The sequence below is a fragment of the Oncorhynchus masou genome, chromosome 16, assembly GCF_036934945.1.
Source record: "Oncorhynchus masou masou isolate Uvic2021 chromosome 16, UVic_Omas_1.1, whole genome shotgun sequence".
Taxonomy (NCBI): Eukaryota; Metazoa; Chordata; class Actinopteri; order Salmoniformes; family Salmonidae; genus Oncorhynchus; species Oncorhynchus masou.
Genome location: NC_088227.1, coordinates 17269315 through 17284835, shown reverse-complemented (window position 1 = coordinate 17284835; position 15521 = coordinate 17269315). Strand labels below are relative to the sequence as shown.

The window sequence follows — 15521 nt, the reverse complement described above, 5'->3', positions numbered from 1 at the left end:
TCCGGGCAATAAGACCTCAGAAACCTGCCCACATCCTGGTTAACTATCTCCACCTGCCCGTTACTCTCGGGGTGAAAACCTGAGGTAAGGCTGATCGAGACCCCCAGACATTCCATGAACGCCATCCAGTCCCTCGAAGTGAACTGGGGACCCCGATCAGACGTGTGTAAACAAGGCCTCCGCAGTCTGTAGGGACGTAGGGAGACCGGGCAGCGGGAGGAGACGGCAGGACTTAGAGAAATGATCCACAACAACCAGGATCGTGGTGTTTCCCTGTGATGGGGGTGATCGGTCAGGAAATCGATCGACAGGTTTGACCATGGCCGCTGTGGAACAGGTAAGGGGTGTAGCTTACCTCTGGGCAGGTGCCGAGGAGCCTTACACTGGGCGCACACCGAGCAGGAGGAAACATAAATCCTCGCGACCTTAGCCAAAGTGGGCCACCGGTACTTCCCACTCAGACAGCGCACCGTCCGACCGATGCCTGGATGACCAGAGGAGGGTGACGTGTGGGCCCAATAGATCAGCCAGTCACGGACAGCGGACAGAACGTACAGATGCCCAGCGGGACACTGGAGGGGAGTGGGCTCTGCACGCAACGCCTGCTCAATGTCCGCGTCCAGCTCCCACACTACCGGCGCCACCAGGCAGGAAGCCGGAAGTATGGGGGTGGGATCCATGGGCCGCTCTTCTGTGTCATACAGCCGCCGGGAAGTGTGTCTGCCTTCACGTTCTGGGAATCTGGTCTGTCAGAAAGGTTGAAAACAAAAACGATGAAAAACATGGCCCACCTTGAATGGCGAGGGTTCAGTTTCCTCGCTGCCCGGATGTACTCCAGATTGCGTTGGTCAGTCCAGATGAGAAAGGGTGTTTAGCCCCCTCAAGCCAATGTCTCCACGCCTTCAAAGCCTTGATGACAGCCAAAAGCTCCCGGTCCCCCACGTCATAGTTTCGCTTCGCCGGGCTGAGCTTCCTCGAGAAGAAGGCATAGGGGCGGAGCTTCGGTGGCGTACCCGAGCGTTCCTATCCCAGCCTTGGACGCGTCCACCTCCACTATGAATGCCAAAGAGGGTGACCAAAGGCCCTGTCTGCCTCAGCCGACCACTGCAAAGGTACCAGTCCCCCCTTCAGCAGTGAGGTAATGGGAGGCGCTACCTGACCAAAACCCCGGATAAACCTGCGGTAGTAATTGGCAAACCCTAGAAACCGCTGCACCTCCTTTACCGTGGTGGGAGTCGGCCAATTACGCACGGGCTGAGATGCGGTCACTCTCCATCTCCACCCCTGAGGTGGAAATGTGGTACCCTAGGAAGGAGACGGACTGTTGGAAGAACAGCCATTTCTCAGCCTTGGAGTACAGGTCATGCTCCAACAGACGACCAAGCACCTTGCGCACCAGGGACACATGCTTGGAGAGTGTAGCGGAGTATATCAGAATATCATCAATATACACCACTACACCCTGCCCATGCAGGTCCCTGAAAATCTCATCTACAAAGGCTTGGAAGATTGATGGAGCATTCATCAACCCGTACGGCATGACGAGGTACTCATAATGCCATGAGGTGGTACTGAACGCCTTCTTCCACTCGTCTCCCTCCCGGATATGCACCAGGTTGTAAGCGTTCCTGAGATCAAGTTTGGTGAAGAAGCGCGCCCCGTGCATTGACACAATCGTTGTGGCGATAAGAGGTAGCGGGTAACTGTACCTCACAGTTATCTGATTAAGGCCTCAATAGTCAATACACGGGCGCAGACCTCCCTCCATCTCCTTCACAAAAAATTAACTCAAGGTGGCGGGGGAAGTGTAGGACCGAATGTACCCTTGACGAAGGGATTTGGAGACATATGTTTCCATAGCCACCATCTCCGCCTGTGACAGAGGATACACGTGACTCCAGGGAAGTGCGGAGTCTACCAGGAGATTTATCGCACAATCCCCCCGTCGATGGGGTGGTAATTGAGTCGTCTACTTTTTGGAGAAGGCGAGAGCCAAATCGGCATATTCGGGGGGAATGCGCACAGTGGAGACCTGGTCTGGACTTTCCACTGTAGTAGCACCTACGGAAACTCCTAAACCATCCCCGAGCACTCTTGCGACCACCCCATGAGAGCCCTCCGTTGCCATGAAACAGTGGGGTCATGACAAGCTAACCAGGGTAGGCCCAGCACCACGGGAAACGCAGGAGAGTCAATGAGAAAGAGACTGAATCTCGCCGTGTGACCCCCCCTGCGTGTCACGTTCTGACCATAGTTATTGTGGGTTTTCCTTGTTTTAGTGTTGGTCAGGACGTGAGCTGGGTGGGCATTCTATGTTGTGTGTCTGGTTTGTCTATTTCTATGTTTGGCCTGATTTGGTTCTCAATCAGTGGCAGGTGTTAGTCATTGTCTCTGATTGGGAACCATATTTAGGTAGCCTGTTTTGTGTTGGGTTTTGTGGGTGGTTGTTTCCTGTCTTTGTGTTTTATGCACCAGTTAGGACTGTTTCGGTTTTCACGTTTATTGTTTTGTATCCTGTTCATGTTTGAGTTACCTTATTAAATTAACATGAACTCTAACCACGCTGCGTTTTGGTCCGCCTCTCCTTCCCAGGAAGAAAGCCGTTACACTGCGTCACCATGCCCAGAGGAGCGGTGGCCTCCCTAATCAACCCTGACCCTAATGGTCGACTATGTAAGGCGTGAACTGGGAAGGGCATATCTACAGAAACGATGGGGATCCCTAAACTACGGGCAAATGATCTGTCAATAAAATTCCCAGCCGCGCCTGAATCAACGAGCGCCTTATGCTGGGAATGCGGGGAAAACTCAGGAAAAGTAATGAACAAATACATATGTACAACAGAGGGCTCTGGGTGAGAATGGTGCCTTCTCACCTGGGGTGACGCCAGAGTGCCCTGCCTGCTGCCTCGTCCCCCAGAGGAACCAACCCGGCACCGACCGGCAGTGTGAACTCTGCGGCCACAGATGGTGCACGAGACGGAACCTCCTCCGGTCTCCCTGAACGCAGCACCTCCCAACTCCATGGGCATCGGAGTGGTGGTGCTGGGGGATGGAACCAACAGACCCCGATCTGGACGTCCGCGGGTAGCCAGCAAACCGAATGGACAGGTCCATCAGCTGGTCGAATGTGAGGGTGGTGTCCCTGCAGACCAACTCTCGATGGACGTCCTCGCGCAATTTGCAGCGATAGTGGTCGATCAGGGCCCTCTCCTTCCATCCCGCTCTGGAGGCCAGGGTTCGAAACTCCAAAGCGAACATCTGTGCGCTCCTCGCCCCCTGCCGCAGGTGGAAAAGACGTTCACCCGCCGCTCTGCCCTCGGGCGGGTGGTCGAAGACTGCACAGAAACGATGGGTGAACTCCTCAAAGTGGTCCAGCACCCCATCTCCTTCCACCCACACGGCGTTGGCCCACTCCAGGCCTTTCCCTGACAGGCGGACACCCTATCACAGCCCGAAGGAGCCGGGTGGACGTTTGCCAGGTATAACTCCAAACTGCAACAGGAAACCCTGGCAGTAGGCAGCCGTCCCATCGTACTCCCCAGGGAGGGTGAGGCAAATCCCACTGGGAATGGTGGAACAAACTCCCTCACGACGCCAGGACAGCGGAGTCAATCACCACCTTCCGGAGACACCTGAAACCCCACCACTTCAAGGAATACCTAGGATAGGATAAAGTAATCCTTCTCACCCCCCCCCTTAAATGATTTAGATGCACTATTGTAAAGTGGCTGTTCCACTGGATGTCAGAAGGTGAATTCACCAATTTGTAAGTCGCTCTGGATAAGAGCGTCTGCTAAATGACTTAAATGTAATGTAAATGTAACCGGTTGCAGGGGGAGTGAGTAGTGGAGGCCCCGGTTGTGCTGGTGGAGGTGCTGGAGGATCCATAGTAGAGGTCCAGCGATCCATAGTAGAGCGATCCCAGCGATCCATAGTAGAGGTCGACCGATTACGATTTTTCAATGCCTATACCGATACCGATTATTGGATGACAAAAAAGACGATACCGATTAATCGGACGATTTTTTAGTATTTGTAATAATGACAATTACAACAATACTGAATGAACACTTATTTTAACTTAATATAATACATCAATAAATCAATTTAGCCTCAAATAAATAATGAAACATGTTCAATTTGGTTTAAATAGTGCAAAAACAAAGTTTTGGAGAAGAAAGTAAAAGTGCAATATATATGTGAGAAAGCTAACGTTTAAGTTCCTTGCTCAGAACATGAGAACATATGAAAGCTGGAGCTTCCTTTTAACATGAGTCTTCAACATTCCCAGATAAGAAGTTTTAGGTTGTAGTTATTATAGGAATTGTAGGACTATTTCTCTCTATACCATTTGTATTTCATATACCTTTGACTATTGGATGTTCTTATAGGCACTTTAGTATGGCCAGTGTAACAGTATAGCTTCCGTACCTCTCCTCTCTCCTACCTGGGCTCGAACCAGGAACACAACGACAACAGCCACGCTTGAAGCAGCGTTACCCATGCAGAGCAAGGGGAACAACTACTCCAAGTCTCAGAGCGAGTGACGTTTGAAACACTATTAGCGCGCACCCCGCTAACTAGCTAGCCATTTCACATCGGTTACACCAGCCTAATCTCTGGAGTTGATAGGCTTGAAGTCATAAACAGCAGAGCTGCTGGCAAAACGCACGAAAGTGCTGTTTGAATGAATGCTTATGAGCCTGCTGATGCCTACCATCGCTCAGCCAGACTGCTCTATCAAATCAGACTTAATTATAACATAATAACACACAGAAATGCGAGCCTTGGGTCATTAATATGGTCAAATCCGGAAACTATCATCTCGAAAACAAGACGTTTATTCTTTCAGTGAAATACGGAATCATTCTGTATTTTATCTAACGGGTGGCATCCATCAGTCTAAATATTCCTGTTACATTGTACAACCTTCAATGTTATGTCATAATTACGTAAAATTCGGGCAAATTAGTTCACAATGAGCCAGGCGGCCCTAACTGTTGCATATACCGTTCCTAGGACGTCATTGGAAATAAGAATGTGTTCTTAACTGACTTGCCTAGATAAATAAAGATTAAATAAAGGTGTAAATAAATAAATAGATAAATAAATAGGCAAAATAGGCGTCCAAAATTACCGATTTCCGATTGTTATGAAAACGTGAAATCGGCCCTAATTAATCGGCCATTCAGATTAATTGGTCGACCTCTAGTCCGTAGCTTGGACGACGCGGTCCATGGCTGCACCGAAATGGTGGAGCATCGCTGTGTGTTCCTGGACGCGCTCCTCAATCTCCATACCAGGAGCACCTGCTCCTGCTGACTCCATATTCTGGTGTGGTATTCTGTAAGGGGTGCGTAACTGGTGGCAGGGAAGTCAGAGGCAGGAGAGCAGAACTAGGTAATAGCCGGAGCAGTTTAATTCTAAAACCAACGGCATCAAGAAAATAACAACTTGGGTACAAAACCCAATGCGCACCAGTCAACATGTGCACAAGCACTTACAAACAAACAATACCACACAAAGACATGGGGGGGAACAGAGGATTAAATACACAAACACGTAATGAGGGAATGAAAACCAGGTGTGTGGGAAAACAAGACAAAACAAATGGAAAATGGCCCTCTTCTAGGGCAACAAGTAATAAGAGAAGAGAAGCTGCATTTATATATTTATAGACAAGTTGACTAACAAATAGGCTATAAACAGAAACAGGCCTATATCTAAAACGGACTGTAAAAAAATAGTTCTGCCATCTCTGACTGTACAGCTCATTTTCTATATTTGCGGGTTAGGTTGGATGCGGGCCTCAGATTTTCACTTTATCACATAGTCAGGGGTTGCTAATGGGTTAATAGCAACAGTGGTGGAACGAGTACCCAGTTGTCATACTTGAGTAAAAGTAAAGATACCTTAATAGAAAATGACTCAAGTAAAAGTGAGATACCTTAATAGAAAATGACTCAAGTAAAAGTGAAAGTCACCCTGTAAAATACTACTTGAGTAAAAGTCTAAAAGTATTTGGTTTTAAAAATATACTTAAGTATCAAAAGTAAATGTAATTGTTCAAATATACATAAGTATTGAAAGTAAAAGTGAAAATAATTTCAAATTCCCTATATTAAGCAAACCAAACGGCACCATTTAAAAATATATATATATATATATATTTTTTTACAGAGAGCGAGGGGACCACTCCAACACAGACATAATTTACAAATTAAGCATTTGTGTTTAGTGAGTCCGCCAGATCAGAGGCAGTAGGGATGACCAGGGATGTCCTCTTGATAAGTGTGAATTATACTATTTTCCTGTCCTGCTAGCCATTCAAAATGTAACGAGTAATTTTGGGTGTCAGGGAAAATGTATGGAGTTAAAAGTACATTGTTTTCTTTAAGAATGTAGTGAAGTAGAAGTAAAAGTTGTCAAAAATATAAATAGTAAAGTGAAGTACAGATACCCCCCAAAAACGACTTAATTAGTCCTTTAGAGTATTTTTACCTAAGTACTTTACACCCCTCAATAGTAATTGCGGGTGGATGTGGGTGAACAAACAGCTGACCCGCGCATTACTAATGGCCACCACTCAACCTCTCTCTCTCAGCACTAAATGTTTACTTCCCTGGACACGTGTGCTGTGAGGTTGTTAGTACTGATGCTGCTGATATGTCTGAGCTTTCTGCACAATTCTCTAAATATATATCTTATATTAATAAATAAAAAAAGTGACTGTTCTGCTTGTATTTGTTTTTTCTTGTCCGAGCTACAACAACGTGCTAGATGACTGTTATTTCGCCTGGAAAAGGTCGCATCCCAGGAAAAAGGTCATCTCCTGACTATTCGCTCAAAACCTGGCTGTTGCTGTCTGGTCCATTGTACTGCAAACCTACTGGTAAAGCCTTCAGTAGAATATTTAGTGTATTTAGTCAAATGTTCAGTATGTAATAGGGACAACGATACCATTTAAATCTAGACGGTCTATTATCACTCTCTTTCTCAAAGTTACTGTAACAGTTAACTCTACAGTTTGATATATCAAATGCCAACATCCCCTTTTGCCTAGGCAGAAATACATGTAATTACCTGATTATACTGTTCAGAGAACTATAACTACATCCCAGTTGTAGATTAATCATGCTTTGCTTGGCTCAAAGATCATTTCCCCCTTCAGCAACGGCACATCCTTTAAAAAGTCCTTCCCTCTATAACAGAGACTACGCTAAGAGTTCCCACAGCATACCGTCAAGTCAAACTCTGGTATTGAAGTTGATGGCTCGTGTGTAATCCGATTACAATCTGTATTCATTTTGAATTCCTGTAAATATAATTTCATGCCAGCTGATTGAGGTGATAACAGTAGTGTAGTTATTAAAGTGTGGGCCACTGCAGGGGGCTGGTTTCAGTGGACTAGCTCACTCTCCTCTCCATAGAATCTTGCTTACCCATCCTCTGCCTAACAGAGATTCACTGTGACATTTCGGCTGACTCCCAATCTCCCCAGTGGATACCTGTTTTGCTTGGAAGCCAACATGATTGCCATGTCTCTGCATGGCTTGGTCGTGGATTACACAGGTAGAGGCAGACAGTGCTGAACATCAGTGTGGGAAAGGGAGTTTTTGGCTATGTTCCAATTGGCATGTGACCCTATCTTTGTGTATGCAGCGGCTGGTTAGGCGAGTGCGTGTCTGCGTGTCCATTTGTGTGAAAATGTGTGCGCGCAAGTTGATTTGATTGACGTGTGCCTGGGCCGTAAAGTGAGAGAGTGGTGGCAGCTCTAATAGCAGCACTGAGCCTCACAGTGAGGACCCTAGGCCGACCTGCAGAGGTTCAGAGGGACAGTCTGAATACCACCCTGACAACTAACCCTCTCCGTTACGGTGCCACTATAGAATAGCAATATTCATTGTCCATCTAAAGATGGACACTGTTGGAACTTAGAGCAAATTGTATGGTGGAGTCATTTGAGCGGTACTTCTCAAAATCAAACAGACACTTTTCTAGGGCAAAGGAAGCTTTAAAGGGTTTGGACAAAATGTCACAGGAACAAAATAGCACTTCAGGTTTCAAAGATTCCTCTGAGAGGATGGTGGGAAGTTGGTAGATGGAGTTCCCAACTCCAATAATCACCATATTTGATCTCTGATCTTTGACAAAAAGCTCTTTAAAAAATGATTTAATTTCTGTGGCTGGCTGACACTTAGTTTGACAGCAGTGCGACTGGAGGTGGGTAGAGGGTACAGTACAGTGGTAGAGGTCTGGGAATAGGAAGGTCTCAGCGAGGAGCTGATTAGAAGACAAGTATAACTGGCCTGGTGAGGCCTCTCTGAGCCCCAGCTCCCCATTCTCTCTCTCTGCTTCCACAGGATTGTCTGTCTCTTCAGTTCCAGAGCAGACTGATCAAAAGGCCAGCCAGAGCACAGCTTCGTCATTAGTGGCTGGAAGCCACATACAGAGAGAGAGAGAAAGAAAGAGAGGAAGTGCGAGAGAGCTGAGTCACTAGAGGGAAGCAGTCAGATCTGTCTGTGATCAGTCTGTGAAGCCGGAGTGATTGGAGGTACTGAGACCCTCACCCCCAAAACTCAACCTCTCCAGGGCTACATCACATCACAAGGATGGGAGGTGTCAAGCTGCTGCCATTAGTCCAAGAATTGCCACGAACCAGAGAGCGGTGAGTCACAATGGTAGATGAAATCTTTCTTCAGCCTCCATAAATGATATGGGATCAAGTATACCTGTGGTTTGAATTCAAATCATACCCAATACTGCCACAAAGCAGAAATAACTCCAGTGCCATTGATCCGCTATAGAGGTGACACTGAAACGTTATTGATAAGGAAACTTCTTTACAGATTAGGCTCTGTCATAGTAACTATGAGTCACGACCACTGAGGGGAGAGACCATCCTCCTTCCCCACCCCAGCAGGAGCGCACCTCCTCTAAACATCCCTATCTGCCCAATAATCTGGGAAAATAGAGGCATCTATCACAGTTTGCAAACAGGCCGCGGTGTGTCTCCGCCGTGAAAAATAGGTCCGCTGGTGATGAGGAGCCATTAGCGATGCTTCAGTTGTTGGAGATGAATTGAGCATTTACAGGCCTGTGTAGGATTTCATTAAGACAAGGTCTCATAGACAGACATTGTTTTGAGGAATCAGCCTCCGGGGACTAGAGCGTGGGGATATTAACTTTCAGATACAGAAAAACATGAGAGGAAAGATGACACAGACCTCTCGATGGCCATAATGCACACAGGCGCGCACACGTACGCAGGCACGCACGAAAGAGCACACACACACACACACACACACACACACACACACACACACACACACACACACACACACACACACACACACACACACACACACACACACACACACACACACACACACACACACACAGATAATATGTAGCTACTATGAGCGATAGAGTATAAAAATAAACATTCTTCAGAGCCGTTTGTCTGTCAGAAGCCGAGCATTCGTCTGTGGGGAAAGCTGATCACTATCCCCAGTAAACGCAATTCTCCACACCACAGACCAGGCCTGCTAATCTCACAGCTCATTAAACAAGCCAGCACCGGTCATCTCTCAGGGGCCACAATTATCGATAAGGCAGCACAGCGCTCAGCGCGGGCCCTGCCGCCCGCCGAACCATCAACAGCTCAGCACAGGGAGTTATTTGTTAGATACATCTCTCCGTCTCCCAGAAAGAGGACGAGCAACACTTTGTACCTCTCTTCAGACGGCCCTCTCTCTATCTACCGGGGCTGCTGGGCTGGAGGGACTGTTCAAAGGAAAACACCCTGCTCGGCGTTGCTAAGGCTCTTTGATTAAGACACATGTTCATTCTAAAGATCAGAGCTTTGCCATTTACTGGGTAAAACCACAACACCTCTATAAGAGACAACAGCAGCCGTACAGTCTGGGAAACATAACTGGCGGCTGTGATTAGCAGATCTGTATAATGAAGGATGACTCAATGTACGGGCAGCCCTCACGCGGGAGGGATGTCTCAGCGTCTGAGAAATCATGCAGCCCTATGGGACATAGACAGAGAGACAGGGCTGTGTCCTGGCACGTCTGACTGCTGAGCTGAACACAGACAGTTTGAAGGAGAGGGGGCTTAGAGAAGGTTGTTGGTTGATTGAGACACCACCAGGAAGCCTGTTTATGCCATGAGAGATGTCAGACATACTAGTACTGTGGTGCTTGGATATGGCAGCCCGATATGGGATGAGAAGAACAAGCCATGGTTCACTTCACACACACCTCTCAGGTGCAAAAACCAGGCAGGGCATTTAATATGCATTTGGGATATGCATTCCTGTCTAATACAAGCAAGAAACACGCCTCAAAGACCTCAATATATTTCCTGTTTTGCTTTCCAGGTATCCTCGCATCGTAACATGAGGTGGATCTCACATTGAAATAGCTTACAGTACAAAATGTCTTGCTTTGCTGCTATGTTCATCTCCATAGGAAAAACTCAAACAAAACAAAGCCCCTGCCATATTAGCCTGCTTCTGTTGTGATAGGGGCCTGTCTGCAGTAATAGGTTTAGACGATTACTGTGTCACGGTGGGAAGCGAAGCCGTTGTGCATTGGAGTAGGTACCCTGGCTCCTTGACCTCGTTTTACTTGGCAAGTGGAACTGTATTTGCCTTGTAACCTGAAGACTGATTAGCGTAGAAGTAGGTCCCCTCAGAAACAGCTGTGTGCCTGGGCCCGAACATCTCGCCATGGCCATGAGGACCCAGGGCGTTAAACTTCATTTCACCGTTGTCAGAAGATGGGGTGGCTGGGAGTGCAGGTATTATGTCAAGTACATCTACTGCTCTCTAGCTGACACATCAGCTGAGCCCAGCCTCTCCTGTGTGCATTACTCTCTTTTAACCTGCTAATACTGTCAGCTGCGGCATAGCTATTGTTGACGTACAATACGCAATAGAGTTTAGCTCTTTGTTTCTGAGAACATGGCTTGTGTTAAGCGATATAAAGCACCCAGTTTTGTTGCGGAAAGTGGAGGAATAGCGATCAAACGGATGATGTGTTCAGCACAATAATTTATGCATAGCCTCTTGCTGGGGAGTTTGTGTGTGTGCTTTGCGTGCGTGTGGGAGGGAAGGAAAGTTGTCGCTCGTTCTTTCTCTAGAGGCCAGCACCCCAGTTCCCAACACACTGATGACACTTGCTCAAAGCATATCCAACAAGCCACACAGATAGTCAGTTGTGTGAATATATACAAGCAACAGAAGCCAGAGTGAGGAGAAATGAGGGCTGTTGCCAAGGGAGATCTATGTATTCTATGGCCATTAGTGCTAAAGCTTTTCAGTCTGCACAATAAAAGGCACAGAAGGATTATTTAGATTCTAAAGTGTGTATGTGCATATACTCTTTCATATACGCTTTGAATAGAATTATCTATCCACATGCGTTGAGCTAATGTCTAGCCTCATTGTTAAGCCACTATATTTTCCCTGCTGTTAGGGAAAATACAACGCTGTTCAAGGCCAATATACAATTATACTGTAATACAAACTAATGCTGGCCCATCCGTATTGTTACCGTTATTTCTGTTAGCTAAGTGATATGTGGAATGCCAGTATGTGCCGGTGAGTCTGACCTGCATTCGGCTGTTCTCCAGTGCATTCTCCAGCTCTAGTTTGGCTGCAGCTGTTTCCTGCTGGTGGGTCTGCCGTAGCTGCTCTATGGCCGAGGCGTGGAGGTGGTTGAGCTCCGAGCGCAGAGAGGCTAGGAACCAGATAGAGAGAGACAGACCGGGTCCTTAGGGAGTTCTTCTTTATACACCACACAATAGGACAGGCCACCCTGGCTAATTAAAAACCCACTCATCATACAGTACATCCCCTACCTCTAACAAGCTACGCGATGGAATGTTCCAGCATTGACCTTGATTCCTACAGTGAGGAGTGTGGGGCTGTTGTTCAGCTGCACTGTGTGGTTTAGCTTCCAATGGTTTTTCTGAGGGCTGCAAGTGTAGCATTTACCTAGCATGGTCCTTTATTACTACATACAGTATGATCCTTCCCTCTGAAGGTCCTTACTCAGGGCTCTAGCCTCGTCTTAATCAGCATGGCCCTAGTTATTAGGGCACTAACCAGGTGTGTCTCCCTCCCTGCCAGGGCCCTTAACCCAGTGTGAGACCCTGTGACCATTCCCCATCAGGCCCTAACCCAGCCTGGCTCTTACCCAGCATGGCTTTGCCCTCGTCCTCCAGCTCGAAGCGTAGTGTCTGCAGCTCCTGCTCCGACTGCTGTTTGAGAGTCTCGATGCTGTGTCTGTGGGCCTCTCTCACAGACTGGAGCTCCATGTGGTGCTGCTGCCGCAGACGCTGCTCCAGCTCCTACACACAGAGGTCAAAGGTTGTGAGTGACACACAGGTTGTAGGACAAACAAATGACATAGCAATTATTTTCTAGAACCTTTTGGCACGTATAACCGGTTTTCACCTGGTTGATGATGCTGGTTAACCAGAAATAATGACCAATATGTTCATCCCTAGAAGGAATGGTCTGAAATGTATACGAAGAGTTCAGATGGTCCAGACAAAGAGGCATTGATCAGTTTGGGAGAATCTGGCAACAGCATCAGTTTAACTCAACCGGTATGTTGCTGTGGGACTAAGTGTAGTTCAGTAACATAAGGACTGGGAGTTACTCAGGCAGTGGCATGGCACCAGGAAGGGCTAAAGGGGAAACTTTCGCATGGAGCCAAAATACATATATTTGACAATACTGCTGATCACGTTGGAATTATTTTACAATCAATGAGCACTTAAGCATATCATCAGTAGCTTGATGCGGCTATTGGAAGGCTGCCCTATGTTTCCCAGCAACAGCGAGCAGAGGCAAACAGCACACATTCCACCACTCCAAACTCAAATGAGAAGATAGAGACGTTAACGTGGCGAGGATACAGTCAAAACCTCACGAGAACACCTCTCATATATCACCAAAACCTCACGAGAACACCTCTCATATAACACTAAAACCTCACGAGAACACCTCTCATATAACACTAAAACCTCACGAGAACACCTCTCATAAACCTCACGAGAACACCTCTCATATAACACTAAAACCTCACGAGAACACCTCTCATATAACACCAAAACCTCACGAGAACACCTCTCATATAACACCAAAACCTCACGAGAACACCTCTCATATAACACCAAAACCTCACGAGAACACCTCTCATATAACACCAAAACCTCACGAGAACACCTCTCATAACACCAAAATAACACCTCTCATATAACACCAAAACCTCACGAGAACACCTCTCATATAAACACCAAAACCTCACGATAACACCAAAACCTCACGAGAACACCTCTCATATAACACCAAAACCTCACGAGAACACCTCTCATATAACACTAAAATCTCTTGAGAGTAGAGAAAGAGAGAGGGAAAGAGAGGAAGGAGAGAGTAGTGAGAGCAAGAGAGAGCGACAGAGACTGAGACAGAAAGAGAGTGACAGAGACAAAGGGAGAGAGTGAGAGTGGCTAAATCTAACTACAAACACAGACTTGTCCAACTGGCAAGGAATTAGCTGAATGGGAATGTGATGGAAATTTTAAACATATGCTTTTCTTGTAACTAGTTTCTGTGTTCTATTCATGTGCTGTTCTAATAACTAATTTCTGAGTTCATGCAAGTGACTGATTGAACGTATCCTCACTTATCCGTATCTGCAACTTGGCAGTACGCCCAGACCTTCTTTTGAGAACGAATGATTTCTCAGTTTCAAGGTCTCAGCTTAGAGAGGAGAAGCCTCGTGAGGTGTTGGTCTGTCACATGTTATGAACCAGTATTGGTCGGTCACATGAATGAAACAAAACGGTAATGATGAATGAATTATGCTAAATCATGCAAATATAACTTGTCTATGTATAGCTGTATATAAAACAACTGCCGGGACTGCCCCAGCAGACATTTTGACAGACAGTCACTGCTGTGCATAGAGTTTGTTGGAATCTCTCCAGCGCGCTGACAATAAACAATGATTCATTTAGGATAGACTTCGAGTGTCCCTGTGTAAGAATTTCCATGACAGGAACATCCAACAGGCACGACAGGCACCAGATTGATAGGGATCAAACTAGACTAGAGATTAAGATGGAAATAGAAAGAGAATAGTGCATTTCAATCAACATATGACTTGTATAAGACCAAATCAAATAAGCCTTAAAGAGTAGGCTTGGGCGATATGCCATTTGTACCATGTACCGACAGTATGATTTTCAATACCGTATAAAAAAATAAGAAAAACGGTATAATAACAATAATTGTTGTTGTTTTTTCGAGGTTTGGGTGTGGGGGGGGGGGGTCATTCCCCACCTCACGGGAGCTGCATGCAACGCCACAGTTTATACAGTGCCTTGCGAAAGTATTCGGCCCCCTTGAACTTTGCGACCTTTTGCCACATTTCAGGCTTCAAACATAAAGATATAAAACTGTATTTTTTTGTGAAGAATCAACAACAAGTGGGACACAATCATGAAGTGGAATGACATTTATTGGATATTTCAAACTTTTTTAACAAATCAAAACCTGAAAAATTGGGCGTGCAAAATTATTCAGCCCCTTTACTTTCAGTGCAGCAAACTCTCTCCAGAAGTTCAGTGAGGATCTCTGAATGATCCAATGTTGACCTAAATGACTAATGATGATAAATACAATCCACCTGTGTGTAATCAAGTCTCCGTATAAATGCACCTGCACTGTGATAGTCTCAGAGGTCCGTTAAAAGCGCAGAGAGCATCATGAAGAACAAGGAACACACCAGGCAGATTTAAGTGAACACTGTATCATGGCCACTCAGGACCATTCACTGGTAAGCAACTCCAGTGTAGATTTGGCAATAGTGTTATAGGTTATTGTCCTACTGAAAGGTGAATTCCTCTCCAGGCTGAAGCAGGGTTCCCTCTAGGATTTTGCCTGTGCTTAGCTCCATCCCGTTTCTTTTTATCCTGAGATAACGCAGCCACCACAATTGCTTGAAAATAAGGAGGTAGTTACTCAGTGATGTGTTGGATTTGCCCCGAACATAAGGCTTTGATTTAGGCCCAAAAAGTATATTCCTTTGCTGTGTTTATTTTTTGCTACAGTATTACTTCAGTGCCTTGGAATATTCTGTGTAATTTGTATTCTTCATTTCACTCTGTTATTTAGGTCATTATTGTGGACTCACTACAATGTTGTTGATCCATCCTCAGTATTATTTTAGTTATTTACCCCAAAAATGTTATTTTCTTGCAATTTGACATTACAGAGTATTCTGTGTAGATTGATGACAAAACAATGACAACTAAATTAATTTGAACCTCACTTTGTAACGCAATAAAATGTGAAATCTAAGGGGTCTGTGACAAATGTTTTGTTGTTTTGAAACTGTACTCCAGCACTTTGGATTTGAAACAATACAATAACTATGGAATTAAAATGCTGATTGTCAGCTTTAATTTGAGGGTATTTTCATCCATGAATCG

At 46.0% G+C, this 15521-nt stretch overlaps 1 protein-coding gene across 3 annotated transcripts in view; it reads right to left on the bottom strand.

The window, feature by feature from the left end:
* Positions 1–15521, bottom strand: part of fam184ab (family with sequence similarity 184 member Ab) — a 148773-nt gene that overhangs the window by 15495 nt on the left and 117757 nt on the right. For all 3 annotated transcript variants that reach the window (XM_064990964.1, XM_064990961.1, XM_064990963.1), the window contains exons 12-13: positions 12215–12368; positions 11628–11755 (exon numbers count right to left, since the gene is read on the bottom strand). In XM_064990964.1, coding sequence (XP_064847036.1) covers positions 11628–11755; positions 12215–12368 — 282 coding nt within the window. The remainder of the gene's footprint in view (positions 1–11627; positions 11756–12214; positions 12369–15521) is intronic.